Consider the following 17000-nt stretch of genomic DNA (forward strand, 5'->3'; position numbering starts at 1 on the left):
TTCTCATTGTTCATGGTAGTCATGGCAGTTAAGCTATGTGAGCACTGAATCAATGAATACTGAACCATCATTGTTCCTAAGGGAAATACAGGCTTAGGTTCCTATGAGCCTCTGGTCACTACATTTTCATCAACCAATGAATATCTAACCTTGTTTTATGTGTGTGTTTCTGTTTAGAGACACTTTATTTAGTATATACTGCTGATTCATCAACACTGAGCTCACAATCAACAGCATTATAACTCACACCTACATGAAGCTTATATAATACACACATTTTTCTCCTGAGGTACACCACAGCCTTCTTGTGTTTAGGAACATTAAACAGCATTGTACTACTATACTTGGGGGGCATTTAAAATAGCAAAATTGCCAACAGAAAGCACAAAAGTGCGAAACATCTAGCACTAAGTAGACCACAAAAAAAGGAACTTGTTTAAAGCATGAGAGCTGAAAAAAGGAGTCCTTTGTTATACCTCAGCTAGGAACAAGACCATCAAGCAATTAAATTTTTTTTGCTACTCTGTGTGTGTCCACAAATGACTGTGAAAGTTCTGCAAGTGGAGGGTTCCAGATAAATTTTAGATACAGGTAAATTCACAAATACAGAATCTGCAAGTTAGGATCCATTGAATATGGTATGTATTTCACATTTATAACACATGCTTGTATGTGTGTGATACATGAATTATATTTATACATGTCTGCATACATAGATGATATGCATGTTACATTTATACATGCATACATACAAATGCTATGCATGTTACATTTATACATGCATGACTGTACATTTATGATTATATATTACTTTTATGCATGCATATATTTTGATATATAATTTGCATTCGTTCATGCCTCTCCATGTGCATACTGCTCCAAATACAAAGAGGGATTATATTGAGCAAGAGCCTAATTTAACATTTTTAATCATAAATTAAATGACTAGATTGCAACACTTGTAGGAAAATAACAGTTTTGGGGAGAGAATCAGAAAATGTGTGACACTGATCAGCTTTCTGGGTTTGTTTTACATTTGCTATTACATGTGATGATGGCAGCAAAATGTTGACTTATTAATTCTCAGTATTAGAACAATTTACACTGATCTTGGCTTTCTTACAGAAGACTTTAGAAAACCAAAACATTTTCCCAGCAACCCAACTACTATGAGCGTACCTTCAGCTAACATTTTCCAAAATGCAGTCTCACGTGGACTCTGGATTGGTTCTGTTTAGAAAACAAAATAGAACATGATAACAACATAAGGTAATTTGGCGTCAGTAAATTTGGTTTTTTTTGGTGCGGTACGCGGGCCTCTCACTGTTGTGGCCTCTCCCCTTGCAGAGCGCAGGCTCTGGATGCGCAGGCTCAGCGGCCATGGCTCACGGGCCCAGGCGCTCCGTGGCATGTGAGATCCTCCCGGACTGGGGCACGAACCCGCGTCGCCTGCATTGACAGGCGGACTCTCAACCACTGCGCCACCAGGGAAGCCCCGGCTTCAGGAGATTTTTCATAGAACATTCATTCATTTGTTACTTTAGTCATCTAAAACTTAGACCTTGAGTTCCTATCATGTGCCAGACCCTGTGGTTGGCATTAAAGTTACAGAAATGAACAAGGTCTTATGCTCAAGGAACAAGCTCTCAATTTGGGAGACAGACAAGAATCACTGTTAATTATGTTGCAGGGTAATGAGGGCTTTCATAGCGATGCACAGGTGGTATGCACAGAGGGATCTAATTCAACTTCCAAAGGCCAGAAACACTTTGAGAGGGAGCTGATGCTCCCATATAGGCTCAGAGGACTAGAAATTGTTTGCCAGACAAACTATGTAAGAGAGAGGTCATTCCACGGTGAGCAAACTCAGGTGTCACAAGCAGGTTCGGTAAGTTCTGAGAGCTTCACGTAGTCTGGAGTGGAGAATGCGGGTGAAGAATGTGACCAGAGATGAGACTGGCAAGTTCTTCAATGGTCAGATCATTTCAGACTTGAATGCCTGGTTAAGAATTTAGACTATGACCCCAAACCTAGTAGAAAATTACTGAAGGTATTTAAGAAGGGGCCAACCAGGATGATCAGATTTCTATATTTAAATATATCAAGAAAGTGAATAATATTAGAGTAATCATATGAGAAACATACTTGGATTGCATGAACTGGAGAACATAGGGTTTCATGTAATGACAGTCCACTGTCTTCAATTAGACCACTCCTCTTTCAAGACCTTCGAGGAGAGCCATCCTGGGTTGTTATGTTTTCACAAGTATTTTATAAGGAACAATACTCTTGTCAGAAAAAGTAAAAGGATAATTTTGATTTTGTAAACTCTCACTCTGAACTTTCCCCCACTGATAATCTTAGGAAACACCAGCAATTGACTCTAAGCAGAGGCAAGTTTATTTCTCAAGCATGTGATTGTTATATCATTATTTTAAAATTATATTAAAATGTATTAAATATATTTATATAAATATATATTTATACACACATGATATTTTAGATAAATATATATTTAATATAAATATAAATGTAATTCATTTTACTAAAATAAAGTTGTATTTTAAAAAGAGCTCACTTCCTATCACTTGTCAAGTAAATCTGAAAATTGAGTCTTAGATTTTTTTTTTACCATTTAGAAGATTTTAGAGTGGCTTTAAATTGTAGTAGTACACATTCTTTAAGCATATTATTACTTTACGAAATACTCAGATTAATGAAAGTAAAATTTTTAAGTCATATAATGATATGCTCCAGGTCTGACTACAGTGTTGTAACTTTAATACTGTGAATAGTTTTTTCAATAGGTTCTTTACCTTCTGCTTCATTGCTGACTGTTTCAGGAGGTGGTAATGTCGTGTTTTCATTGACGAGTTTATCTACGAAAAGGCATAATGGATTATCAGCATATAAATATATTGACTCAACATTTGTGATTAAGCATTTTTTAAGCTAATAAAGTAGAAGAAAAGGAGACAAAAATGTCAAAAAAAAAAAAAACCAAAGAGAGACATGTTGACATTTTCCTGAGATACCTTAAAGGAGGGGAAAGAAGAAGGCTTTGAAGAATGATGTTTGTGTGATAATGGGTCGCCTGAGGTGGGATTAATATGCCTATAATTTGCAAGAGTGAGGAAAAACTGGGAGCGTGGGGCCACAGGCTTCCTTTGACAGTACGGAACATCTATTGAATGAGAGGCATTGGCTTCCCACGGCTCCCTGAACAGGCCTTGAAGTGATACGGTCACTTCAGGACAAGTTGGTTGCTGGTCAGGGTGGTGACGTGAAAGAGTTTTAACATCAATGTCCTTGCAAACTGGAAACACATGCATGTTAACTACTCAAAACAGAGTTTTGGCCCTAAAGATTTGGGGCTACAAATCAAGGATTTTCAGGCCTGATCTAGTATATATCTCAGTCTACAATGTGTCCATCTGGAGGTATGTCAGCAAGAGTGTATTTGGGAACCATTGTGACTGAAGGACCATTGTTCTCCCCACGAAGTTGGCAATTTCAGTTAAATTGCTTCATACAGGAGTCAATAAAGTTCCGTATGAAGTACAGGCAACCCCACTTCTGGGAAGATTTCTACTGAGCCTACAGACAGAATAGGTATCTTGTTGGCAAGGAAGGATGGAAAAACGAACCCGTTACCAGAGTTGACACAGATTCAGGCAGGGCTGGAACAATTGGTAAGTAATCCTTTAACTCTGCTATGCAACCCTCAGACTTGATTTTGGAGAAAAATGTCTGGATTGTCTCACTACTGCCTTGCTCTCGTCGTTTTAGGGACTAAAAGAATTGTTAGTCTAAATTTTTCTGGAGCTTTCCATCTCCTTGGGGAGCTTGCTCCCCCAGAATGTCCCCGCCATGTCAACATGTCTCCCTCTGTTAGGGCCCCTTTTAAAATGGCAGAAGTTTCTTATCCCAATACAACTTTGACAATCCTTTGGGGACCTGAATTGTAGGAAGAGAAGTTAGGGTTTTGGAATCTCTTCCATGGGTACTGTGGTCTTCAATAATCCATTTCCTAAGGGAATTTGAGGTACCTGGCTCTGTGTGTCTTATCCCAAATAGCTCAAGATGTTGTCTGCTGTGTGCAAGCAGAATTCCCATGAGAGGTTTGTCTAATTCATGTATGCCCTTGAAATGTCCCTATCCATTTATGCCCCAAATTTTGGAATTGCTCAAAATATTTCATTATTGTCAAGTAGCTTTACTAATAGTTATGCATTGCTGAGTCTGGCTTTTCCCAATATTGAATATTGTCATAGTCAGAAATATGCTGTCTTGCCTTATTTATTTTCATCCCCTTTTCCTTTTCTTCTTGTCTTTCATAGACATGAGCTATTGACACGTCCAGGTGAAAGACGTGGTATATGTACTTTAGAGACTTTTAATGGCCTCCAGAGTCACATGCTGGCAACCGTTTTATCTATCAATAGTTACACTTGGTGGAAAGATGCAAAAAAGAAATAATATTTGAAGCTGAAAGTGCAAAGCAGAAAGAAGTAAAAATCATTGGAAAAATGACATGATTTACCCAGTGATCAACTGTGTCTCAGAGTTTCCTTTCTTTGCCCAGCAGGTCCTGTAAGTAGCAGGGACATTAGGATGGCACTGCCCAATGGAGATCACAATGCTGGGGATGAATTTCCAAAAGCTTTGTGACTCAGTCTGATGTCTTTATCTTTGGTCCTACAATAGTTCTTAGGAGTTCTTTTTTAAATTTTTTAATAAACCACTATCAGATTTTCTTTGAAAATTAAGAACGATGTTTTCATGGGTAATGTAAATTTTTGGTTCCTGGATTTTAAAGAACAATTAATATTCCTGATAGAAAGATGAGAACAGACCTTTTTGGTTTTCAAAGCATTTACAATACCGTATGTTCTTTTGGATAACCACAAAGTATCTCCTAAAAAACTAATCGGACACCAAAATTCAATCCAAATGCCCTGCAAATTCTGGTTCATGGGCTATCTTAAGTGTAATTCTTTTCTTTTTATTTTTTTGCGGTACGCGGGCCTCTCACTGCTGTGGCGTCTCCCGTTGCGGAGCACAGGCTGCGGATGCGCAGGCTCAGCGGCCATGGCTTACTGGCCCAGCCGCTCCGCGGCACGTGTTATCTTCCCGGACCGGGGCACGGACCCACGTCCCCTGCATCGCCAGGCGGACTCTCAACCACTGCGCCACCAGGGAAACCCTATATTTAATTTTTAACAAGAGTATCTTATGAATTTTTCACATTTTAGAATGGTGGACCTTGTAAGGACATGGAAAGAAAGCCAATACGATGAATGGTGAATAAATTGAAGTTCAGTGGACCTTCCAAACATCTCAAAGTCATCTTGTTACGGGTTGAATTTCGTTTGCCCCAAAAAGCTATGTTGACGTCTTAACCTTCAGTACCTCAGAATGTGACCTAATTTGGAAGTTAAGTCATTGAACATTTAATTAGTTAAGACAAAGTCACATGCGAGTAGGTGGGCTCCTAATCCAAAACGGTGTCCTTATTGAGAAGAGGGAAATTTGGACATGGAAACACAGAAAGAACTTGTGAAGACAGATGCAGCGGTTGGAGTTCTGCTGCTATAAGCCAAGGAACTCCTGAGGCTACCAGATGCTGGAAGATGCAAGGGAAGATAGTCTCCTAGAGGCTTTGGAGAGAGGCTGGCATGGCCAAAACTTTGATTTTGCATTTCTGGTTTCTGTGACAACTGAGAGAATAAATTTCTTTCGCTTTGAGCCCCAGTCTGTGGTACTTTGTTTCAAGAGGCACTACAAAGCTGACACACACCTCCAAATAAATTTTGCTTAACTCACCATAAAATAAGGACAATGGTTACTAATGTGAATAAATAACCATACTACTAATGATAAACCCTATGTTAATTATAGACAATTACCAAGAGAATCTTATTAAACTTCATTAACACCTCATGGAAAGAGTTGTAGGAAACAAGGATTTCATCTCATACGTTAAAACGTCTACAAAGTAAGGTAAATTTAAGTAGGAAATAAAATGATAATAGGAGTTTTAGATTTAAAATAAATCAAAACAGTCTAATCAAAACTAAATCAAACCAGTCTAATCAGCTGTTGTATATGTATTGCTATTAACTTGAAAAGCTTACATTTTTCCTTATCTGTATAAAAATTGCCAGTTTTCTCATGAGCAGGAGTATACTCCTTATTTTCTTCTTCCACTTCATGTGGTGGTTCGGCCATAGGCTGCTCAGGTAAGGGCGTCATCTCGGGCCCTGAAAAAAAGTATGACCAGAGATCAGAAATCTGTTCATTTCTTTGATTATTTTCTTTTACTAACTGCATTTTTTCACAAAGGATTTCAGTCAGAGATTTAAAATCTAAGTTATACCATATTTCCAACAATAAACTTTATATCATCTTATAGGAAATTGCCACGGATTGTTGGAGAGGGTGTGGAGAAAAGGGAACCCTCCTACACTCCTGTTGGGATGTAAAATTGGTGAAACTGCTATGGGGAACAGTATGCAGCTTCCTCTAAAAACTAAAAATAGAGTTGCCATATGACCCAGCAATCCCACTCCTGGGCATATACCAAGACAAAACTATAATTCAAAAAGATGAATGCACCCCTATGTTCACAGCAGCACTCTTTACAACAGCCAAGACATGGAAACAACCGAAATGTCCACTGACATATGAATGGATAAAGAAAATGTGGTGTATATATACAATAGAATATTACTCAGCCATAAAAAGCATGAAATAATGTCATTTGCAGCAACATGGATGGACCTAGAGATTATCCTACTAAGTGAAGTAAGTCAGACACAGAAGGACAAGTAGCAGATGATATCACTTACATGTGCAATCTAAAATACGCCACAAATGAACCTATCTACGAAACAGAAACAGACTCACAGACATAGAAAACAGACTGTGGTTGGCAAGGGGGTGGAGAGGGAAGGACTGGGAGTTTGGGATTAGCAGATGCAAACTAGTGTATATAGGATGGATAAACAACAAGGTCCTAACTGTATAGCACAGGGAACTATATTTAAGATCCTATGATAAAACATGATGGAAAAGAATATCAAAAAGAATATATTGTGTACAACTGAGTCACTTTGCTGTACAGCAGAAATTAACACCGCATTGTAAATCAACTATAATTCAATAAAATGTTTTAAAAAATTACTACGGACCAATTTTCTAGGATAGTGGATCATGTTTCTTATATGCTGTATTTTTTTAAAGGGAATAAAAACACTTTTATTTGGAAATTTCAAGTTGCAAGGAGAGCTCTCAGCCAAGCTCTGTGACCTAGCTAGCCGATTATTTACAGGATATTTGGGCAGGAATTGTTCATGAGCTTTTAATTTGGAGTGCTTAAGTTGCCAAAGTGCTCTGAGCTCCAGTGAAGCACCACAGAATCCATAAAGGAAACTTTATCAATCACTCCCGGCAGCTACCTCCCCCAACTCCCGCCACGAAAGGCAGCCAATTGGCTTTCTAACCAAGACCACAGACACACACATTAGTGGAGTCACACTCCAAGTCCCTGTTTATAAATTGCCTTTCAAATGCTAGGGGATTCAGGTATAATATACTTAAGCTCCAGGCATGAACCCACCAAAACAAGGCATGCTGTGTATGATAAAGTCAGAAGAAAGCAGAATTGGATGAAGCCAATTTCTGGTAGAAACTCTACAATCAAAAACCATTCAGCCAATCACAACCTACTATTGTTCAATAGTGTACGGTCTTTAGCCAGTGGGATTCCTGGGTTTTTGCCCTTCGCCTGGGAGACTGATAAAATGTCTGACAAGAACTAATACCAGAGAAGTGGCCAGAGACCTATAGCAGAGGGAATGATGGGTACTATCAGTTTACACAATCCAGCCCTAAGGACAGAATCCAAGCCCCCAATGAGAAGCCACGTTCAGCATCTTCCAAGTCAACAAGGAGCAGTTATATTTTGCAAGAACTCGCAATCAAGCCCCAATCCAAGTTCATGCCTTTTTAAGAAAACACCTGTTGCTGGAGCATTTGCAGGAAAAGCAGACAGAACGCTAGCCAAGTTAGGCCCCTTATTCAATCCTTCCACCATAACTACGACCACCGCTACAGATTTACAAAGAGAAGTAAACTGCTAAGCTTGTGTGTCTGTGTGTGTGTGTTGGGGAGAGGGTAAAGGGAATGTTCTCTCTACCATCTCCTTGCTAGTCTTCTATCCTCTTTGGTCAAAGCTCTCTTCCTCCTCCTAAGTAATCCCAGGTAGGAAGTCAGCATGCTTAGTCACCTCACCCAGCCTGTCTTTCAAAGCCCTGCCCCTCTCCTTCTCCGCCTAAACGTTCCTCAGTAGACCATGCATCCAGGGTGAGCACATGGGCCAGCACCCCAGGCTGCACAAACTGCGCGCCGCGACCCTCACCCCGCATGCATTACCAGGGCCCAATCTGGGGGGGCCTCGCCGCAGCACCCACCCCGGGGTGTTGCCCCCAACTCGGGCCCATCCAAGTCCAGGGGAGTGTAAGGGGAGGAGCAGGGGGCCAGGAGACCAGCCCTCCTTCCCAGGGCCACCCCCGCCCCCCGTCAGCAGCGGGAGAGGCTGTCGCCATGGCCACGCCCCCTCCTCAGGGCCAGCGCGGCAGGCTCCCTCGAGGTGCAGGCCCCGACTTCTCCCTCGGCCTGCGCAGGCGCTCAGGGCAGTTTAAGGCGGCGGGCGCGGCCGCGCCGACTGCGGAGCCGGGTAGGCAGAGGCAGGGCGAGCTCCGCCCGCTCCCCAACGCCCGTTCCCGGCCGCCTCAACAGCGGCAGCCAGCACCACGAGTCCACAACACACCGACCCACCTCCGCGCACCTCTTATCTGCTATTTTGATGAAAGTTTTTAATGCTCACCTTCATCGGTGGGATCTGTACCACTAATCGCTGGGTGAAAAAACCCACATAAAACAATAAACAATATAAAACTCATTGCGAAAATGACGTGATTTACCCAGTGATTTACTGGGTCTCAGAGTTTCGTGCCCAGCAGGTCCTATAACTAGCAGGGGCATTATGATGTCACTGCCGAATGGAGATCACAATGCTGGGGATGAACTTCCAAAAGCTTTGTGTGTGATTCAATCTGATGTCTTTACCTTTGGTGCTACAATAGTTTTTACGTTGTTTTTGGTTTTTTTTAATAAACCACTAACACATTTTCTTTGAAAACTAAGAGTTATGTTTTCCTGAGGTAAGGTAAAGTTTTGGTTTTTGGATTTTAAACAACAATTAATATTGCTGATAGAAAGATGAGAACAGACCATTTTGGTTTTCAAAGCATTTACAATACCGTATGTTCTTTTGGATAACCACAAGGTATCTTCTGAAAAACTAATCAGACACCAAAATTCAGCCCAAATATCCTGCAAATTCTGGTTCATGGGCTATCTTAACTGTAATTCTTTATTTTATTTATTTATTTATTTTTGCACTACGAGAGCCTCTCACTGCTAGGGCCTCTCCCGTTGCGGAGCACAGGCTCCAGACGCGCAGGCTCAGCGGCCATGGCTCACGGGCCCAGCCGCTCCGCGGCACGGGTGATCTTCCTGGCAGGGGCACGAACCCGCATCCCCTGCATTGGCAGGCGGACTCTCAACCACTGCGCCACCAGGGAAACCCTATATTTAATTTTTAACAAGAGTATCTTAGGAATTTTTCACATTTTAGAATGGTGGACCTTGTAAGGACATGGAAAGAAAGCCAATACGATGAATGGTGAATAAACTGAAGTTCAGTGGACCTTCCAAACATCTCAAAGTCATCTTGTTATGGGTTGAATTTTGTTTGCCCCAAAAAGCTATGTTGACGTCTTAACCTTCAGTACCTCAGAATGTGACCTAATTTGGAAGTTAAGTCATTGAACATTTAATTAGTTAAGACAAAGTCACGTGCGAGTAGGTGGGCTCCTAATCCAAAACGGTGTCCTTATTGAGAAGAGGGAAATTTGGACATGGAAACACAGAAAGAACTTGTGAAGACAGATGCAGCGGTTGGAGTTCTGCTGCTATAAGCCAAGGAACTCCTGAGGCTACCAGATGCTGGAAGATGCAAGGGAAGATAGTCTCCTAGAGGCTTTGGAGAGAGGCTGGCATGGCCAAAACTTTGATTTTGCATTTCTCGTTTCTGTGACAACTGAGAGAATAAATTTCTTTCGCTTTGAGCCCCAGTTTGTGGTACTTTGTTTCAAGAAGCCCTACAAAGCTGACACACACCTCCAAATAAAGTCTGGTTAACTCACCATAAAATTAGGTCAATTGTTACTAATGTGAATAAATAACCATACTACTAATGATAAACCCTATGTTAATTATAGACAATTACCAAGAGAATCTTATTAAACTTCATAACACCTCATGGAAAGAGTTGTAGGAAACAAGGATTTCATCTCATACGCTGAAACGTCTACAAAGTAAGTTAAAATTTAAATAGGAAATAAAATGGTAATAGGAGTTTTAGAGTTAAAACAAGTCAAACCAGTCTAATCAAAACTAAATCAAACCCGTCTAATCAGCTTTTGTATATGTATTGCTATTAACGTGAAAAGCTTACATTGTTTTCTATGTTTATAATAATTGCCAATTTTCGGATTAGCAGGAGTATACTCCTTATTTTCTTCTTCCACTTTATGTGGTTGTTCAGTCACAGGTTGCCGAGGTAAGGGCGTCCTCTCGGGCCCTGAAAAAAAGTATGAACAGAGATCAGAAATACGTTGATTTCTCTGACTATTTTCTTTCTCTAACTGCATTTTTTTCACAAGGATTTGAGGCAGAGATTTAAAATCTAAGTTATACCATATTTCCAACAATAAACTTTATATCATCCTATAGGAAATTGCCACGGATTGTTGGAGAGGGTGTGGAGAAAAGGGAACCCTCCTACACTGTTGGTGAGAATGTAAAATTGGTGAAACTGCTATGGAGAAAAGTATGGAGGTTCCTGTAAAAACTAAAAATAGAGTTGCCATATGATCCAGCAATCCCACTCCTGGGCATAAACCAAGACAAAACTACAATTCAAAAAATGAATGCATCCCTATGTTCACAGCACCACTATTTACAACAGCCAAGACATGGAAACAACCGAAATGTCCACTGATATATGAATGGATAAAGAAGACGTGGTGTATATATACAATAGAATATTACTCAGCCATAAAAAGCATGAAATAATGTCATTTGCAGCAACATGGATGGACCTAGAGATTATCCTACTAAGTGAAGTAAGTCAGACAGAGAAAGACAAGTACCAGATGATATCACTTATATGTGCAATCTAAAATACGCCACAAATGAACCTATCTACGAAACAGAAACAGACTCACAGACATAGAGAACACACTGTGGTTGGCAAGGGTGTGGAGAGGGAAGGATTGGGAGTTTGGGATTAGCAGATGCAAACTAGTGTACATAGGATGGATAAACAACAAGGTCCTACTGTATAGCACAGGGAACTATATTTAAGATCCTATGATAAACCATAATGGAAAAGAATTTTAATGGAAAAGGATTTTCCATTCTTTCCAAAAAGAATATATATGTGTACAACTGAGTCACTTTGCTGTACAGCAGAAATTAACACCACATTGTAAATCAACTACACTTCAATAAAATGTTTTAAAAAATGGCTACGGACCAATTGTATAGGATAATGGATCATGTTTCTTGTCTGCTATTTTGATGAAAGTTTTAAATGCTCACCTTCATCGGTGGGATCCGTACCACTAATCTCTGGGTGAAAAACCCCACATAAAAAAATAAACAATATAAAAATCACTGGAAAAATGACATGATTTACCCAGTGATCTACTGTGTCTCAGAGTTTCCTTTCTTTGCCCAGCAGGTCCTGTAAGTAGCAGGGACATTAGGATGGCACTGCCCAATGGAGATCACAATGCTGGGGATGAATTTCCAAAAGCTTTGTGACTCAGTCTGATGTCTTTATCTTTGGTCCTACAATAGTTCTTAGGAGTTCTTTTTTAAATTTTTTAATAAACCACTATCAGATTTTCTTTGAAAATTAAGAACGATGTTTTCATGGGTAATGTAAATTTTTGGTTCCTGGATTTTAAAGAACAATTAATATTCCTGATAGAAAGATGAGAACAGACCTTTTTGGTTTTCAAAGCATTTACAATACCGTATGTTCTTTTGGATAACCACAAAGTATCTCCTAAAAAACTAATCGGACACCAAAATTCAATCCAAATGCCCTGCAAATTCTGGTTCATGGGCTATCTTAAGTGTAATTCTTTTCTTTTTATTTTTTTGCGGTACGCGGGCCTCTCACTGCTGTGGCGTCTCCCGTTGCGGAGCACAGGCTGCGGATGCACAGGCTCAGCGGCCATGGCTTACTGGCCCAGCCGCTCCGCGGCACGTGTTATCTTCCCGGACCGGGGCACGGACCCACGTCCCCTGCATCGCCAGGCGGACTCTCAACCACTGCGCCACCAGGGAAACCCTATATTTAATTTTTAACAAGAGTATCTTAGGAATTTTTCACATTTTAGAATGGTGGACCTTGTAAGGACATGGAAAGAAAGCCAATACGATGAATGGTGAATAAATTGAAGTTCAGTGGACCTTCCAAACATCTCAAAGTCATCTTGTTACGGGTTGAATTTCGTTTGCCCCAAAAAGCTATGTTGACGTCTTAACCTTCAGTACCTCAGAATGTGACCTAATTTGGAAGTTAAGTCATTGAACATTTAATTAGTTAAGACAAAGTCACGTGCGAGTAGGTGGGCTCCTAATCCAAAACGGTGTCCTTATTGAGATGAGGGAAATTTGGATATGGAAACACAGAAAAAACTTGTGAAGACAGATGCAGCGGTTGGAGTTCTGCTGCTATAAGCCAAGGAACTCCTGAGGCTACCAGATGCTGGAAGATGCAAGGGAAGATAGTCTCCTAGAGGCTTTGGAGAGAGGCTGGCATGGCCAAAACTTTGATTTTGCATTTCTGGTTTCTGTGACAACTGAGAGAATAAATTTCTTTCGCTTTGAGCCCCAGTCTGTGGTACTTTGTTTCAAGAGGCACTACAAAGCTGACACACACCTCCAAATAAATTTTGCTTAACTCACCATAAAATAAGGACAATGGTTACTAATGTGAATAAATAACCATACTACTAATGATAAACCCTATGTTAGTAATTACCAAGAGAATCTTATTAAACTTCATAACACTGCATGGAAAATGTAGGAAATATGGATTTCATCTCATACGTTAAAACGTCTACAAAGTAAGGTAAATTTAAGTAGGAAATAAAATGATAATAGGAGTTTTAGATTTAAAATAAATCAAACCAGTCTAATCAAAACTAAATCAAACCAGTCTAATCAGCTGTTGTATATGTATTGCTATTAACTTGAAAAGCTTACATTTTTCCTTATCTGTATAAAAATTGCCAGTGTTCTCATGAGCAGGAGTATACTCCTTATTTTCTTCTTCCACTTCATGTGGTGGTTCAGCCATAGGCTGCTCAGGTAAGGGCGTCATCTCAGGCCCTGAAAAAAAGTATGACCAGAGATCAGAAATATGTTCATTTCTTTGATTATTTTCTTTTACTAACTGCATTTTTTCACAAAGGATTTCAGTCAGAGATTTAAAATCTAAGTTATACCATATTTCCAACAATAAACTTTATATCACCCTATAGGAAATTGCCACGGATTGTTGGAGAGGGTGTGGAGAAAAGGGAACCCTCCTACACTGTTGGTGAGAATGTAAAATTGGTGAAACTGCTATGGAGAAAAGTATGGAGGTTCCTGTAAAAACTAAAAATAGAGTTGCCATATGATCCAGCAATCCCACTCCTGGGCATAAACCAAGACAAAACTACAATTCAAAAAATGAATGCATCCCTATGTTCACAGCACCACTATTTACAACAGCCAAGACATGGAAACAACCGAAATGTCCACTGATATATGAATGGATAAAGAAGACGTGGTGTATATATACAATAGAATATTACTCAGCCATAAAAAGCATGAAATAATGTCATTTGCAGCAACATGGATGGACCTAGAGATTATCCTACTAAGTGAAGTAAGTCAGACAGAGAAAGACAAGTACCAGATGATATCACTTATATGTGCAATCTAAAATACGCCACAAATGAACCTATCTACGAAACAGAAACAGACTCACAGACATAGAGAACACACTGTGGTTGGCAAGGGTGTGGAGAGGGAAGGATTGGGAGTTTGGGATTAGCAGATGCAAACTAGTGTACATAGGATGGATAAACAACAAGGTCCTACTGTATAGCACAGGGAACTATATTTAAGATCCTATGATAAACCATAATGGAAAAGAATTTTAATGGAAAAGGATTTTCCATTCTTTCCAAAAAGAATATATATGTGTACAACTGAGTCACTTTGCTGTACAGCAGAAATTAACACCACATTGTAAATCAACTACACTTCAATAAAATGTTTTAAAAAATGGCTACGGACCAATTGTATAGGATAATGGATCATGTTTCTTGTCTGCTATTTTGATGAAAGTTTTAAATGCTCACCTTCATCGGTGGGATCCGTACCACTAATCTCTGGGTGAAAAACCCCACATAAAAAAATAAACAATATAAAAATCACTGGAAAAATGACATGATTTACCCAGTGATCTACTGTGTCTCAGAGTTTCCTTTCTTTGCCCAGCAGGTCCTGTAAGTAGCAGGGACATTAGGATGGCACTGCCCAATGGAGATCACAATGCTGGGGATGAATTTCCAAAAGCTTTGTGACTCAGTCTGATGTCTTTATCTTTGGTCCTACAATAGTTCTTAGGAGTTCTTTTTTAAATTTTTTAATAAACCACTATCAGATTTTCTTTGAAAATTAAGAACGATGTTTCCATGGGTAATGTAAATTTTTGGTTCCTGGATTTTAAAGAACAATTAATATTCCTGATAGAAAGATGAGAACAGACCTTTTTGGTTTTCAAAGCATTTACAATACCGTATGTTCTTTTGGATAACCACAAAGTATCTCCTAAAAAACTAATCGGACACCAAAATTCAATCCAAATGCCCTGCAAATTCTGGTTCATGGGCTATCTTAAGTGTAATTCTTTTCTTTTTATTTTTTTGCGGTACGCGGGCCTCTCACTGCTGTGGCGTCTCCCGTTGCGGAGCACAGGCTGCGGATGCGCAGGCTCAGCGGCCATGGCTTACTGGCCCAGCCGCTCCGCGGCACGTGTTATCTTCCCGGACCGGGGCACGGACCCACGTCCCCTGCATCGCCAGGCGGACTCTCAACCACTGCGCCACCAGGGAAACCCTATATTTAATTTTTAACAAGAGTATCTTATGAATTTTTCACATTTTAGAATGGTGGACCTTGTAAGGACATGGAAAGAAAGCCAATACGATGAATGGTGAATAAATTGAAGTTCAGTGGACCTTCCAAACATCTCAAAGTCACCTTGTTACGGGTTGAATTTCGTTTGCCCCAAAAAGCTATGTTGACGTCTTAACCTTCAGTACCTCAGAATGTGACCTAATTTGGAAGTTAAGTCATTGAACATTTAATTAGTTAAGACAAAGTCACGTGCGAGTAGGTGGGCTCCTAATCCAAAACGGTGTCCTTATTGAGATGAGGGAAATTTGGATATGGAAACACAGAAAAAACTTGTGAAGACAGATGCAGCGGTTGGAGTTCTGCTGCTATAAGCCAAGGAACTCCTGAGGCTACCAGATGCTGGAAGATGCAAGGGAAGATAGTCTCCTAGAGGCTTTGGAGAGAGGCTGGCATGGCCAAAACTTTGATTTTGCATTTCTGGTTTCTGTGACAACTGAGAGAATAAATTTCTTTCGCTTTGAGCCCCAGTCTGTGGTACTTTGTTTCAAGAGGCACTACAAAGCTGACACACACCTCCAAATAAATTTTGCTTAACTCACCATAAAATAAGGACAATGGTTACTAATGTGAATAAATAACCATACTACTAATGATAAACCCTATGTTAGTAATTACCAAGAGAATCTTATTAAACTTCATAACACTGCATGGAAAATGTAGGAAATATGGATTTCATCTCATACGTTAAAACGTCTACAAAGTAAGGTAAATTTAAGTAGGAAATAAAATGATAATAGGAGTTTTAGATTTAAAATAAATCAAACCAGTCTAATCAAAACTAAATCAAACCAGTCTAATCAGCTGTTGTATATGTATTGCTATTAACTTGAAAAGCTTACATTTTTCCTTATCTGTATAAAAATTGCCAGTGTTCTCATGAGCAGGAGTATACTCCTTATTTTCTTCTTCCACTTCATGTGGTGGTTCAGCCATAGGCTGCTCAGGTAAGGGCGTCATCTCAGGCCCTGAAAAAAAGTATGACCAGAGATCAGAAATATGTTCATTTCTTTGATTATTTTCTTTTACTAACTGCATTTTTTCACAAAGGATTTCAGTCAGAGATTTAAAATCTAAGTTATACCATATTTCCAACAATAAACTTTATATCACCCTATAGGAAATTGCCACGGATTGTTGGAGAGGGTGTGGAGAAAAGGGAACCCTCCTACACTGTTGGTGAGAATGTAAAATTGGTGAAACTGCTATGGAGAAAAGTATGGAGGTTCCTGTAAAAACTAAAAATAGAGTTGCCATATGATCCAGCAATCCCACTCCTGGGCATAAACCAAGACAAAACTACAATTCAAAAAATGAATGCATCCCTATGTTCACAGCACCACTATTTACAACAGCCAAGACATGGAAACAACCGAAATGTCCACTGATATATGAATGGATAAAGAAGACGTGGTGTATATATACAATAGAATATTACTCAGCCATAAAAAGCATGAAATAATGTCATTTGCAGCAACATGGATGGACCTAGAGATTATCCTACTAAGTGAAGTAAGTCAGACAGAGAAAGACAAGTACCAGATGATATCACTTATATGTGCAATCTAAAATACGCCACAAATGAACCTATCTACGAAACA

The 17000-nt window shown here is 39.7% G+C and overlaps 1 protein-coding gene across 1 annotated transcript in view; it reads right to left on the reverse strand.

The window, feature by feature from the left end:
* The window catches only part of LOC308611130 (uncharacterized protein), a gene marked incomplete at its 3' end in the record, with an annotated part of 91922 nt that overhangs the window by 15498 nt on the left and 59424 nt on the right, over positions 1-17000 (reverse strand). The window contains exons 19-24 of the mRNA XM_081260031.1: positions 16242-16367; positions 13414-13539; positions 10586-10711; positions 6138-6263; positions 2817-2879; positions 1180-1230 (exon numbers count right to left, since the gene is read on the reverse strand). Of these exons, the coding sequence (XP_081116157.1) occupies positions 1180-1230; positions 2817-2879; positions 6138-6263; positions 10586-10711; positions 13414-13539; positions 16242-16367 (618 nt within the window). The remainder of the gene's footprint in view (positions 1-1179; positions 1231-2816; positions 2880-6137; positions 6264-10585; positions 10712-13413; positions 13540-16241; positions 16368-17000) is intronic.

The sequence above is a fragment of the Mesoplodon bidens genome (genome assembly GCF_964165515.1).
Source record: "Mesoplodon bidens genome assembly, contig: HAP1_SCAFFOLD_921, whole genome shotgun sequence".
Taxonomy (NCBI): Eukaryota; Metazoa; Chordata; class Mammalia; order Artiodactyla; family Ziphiidae; genus Mesoplodon; species Mesoplodon bidens.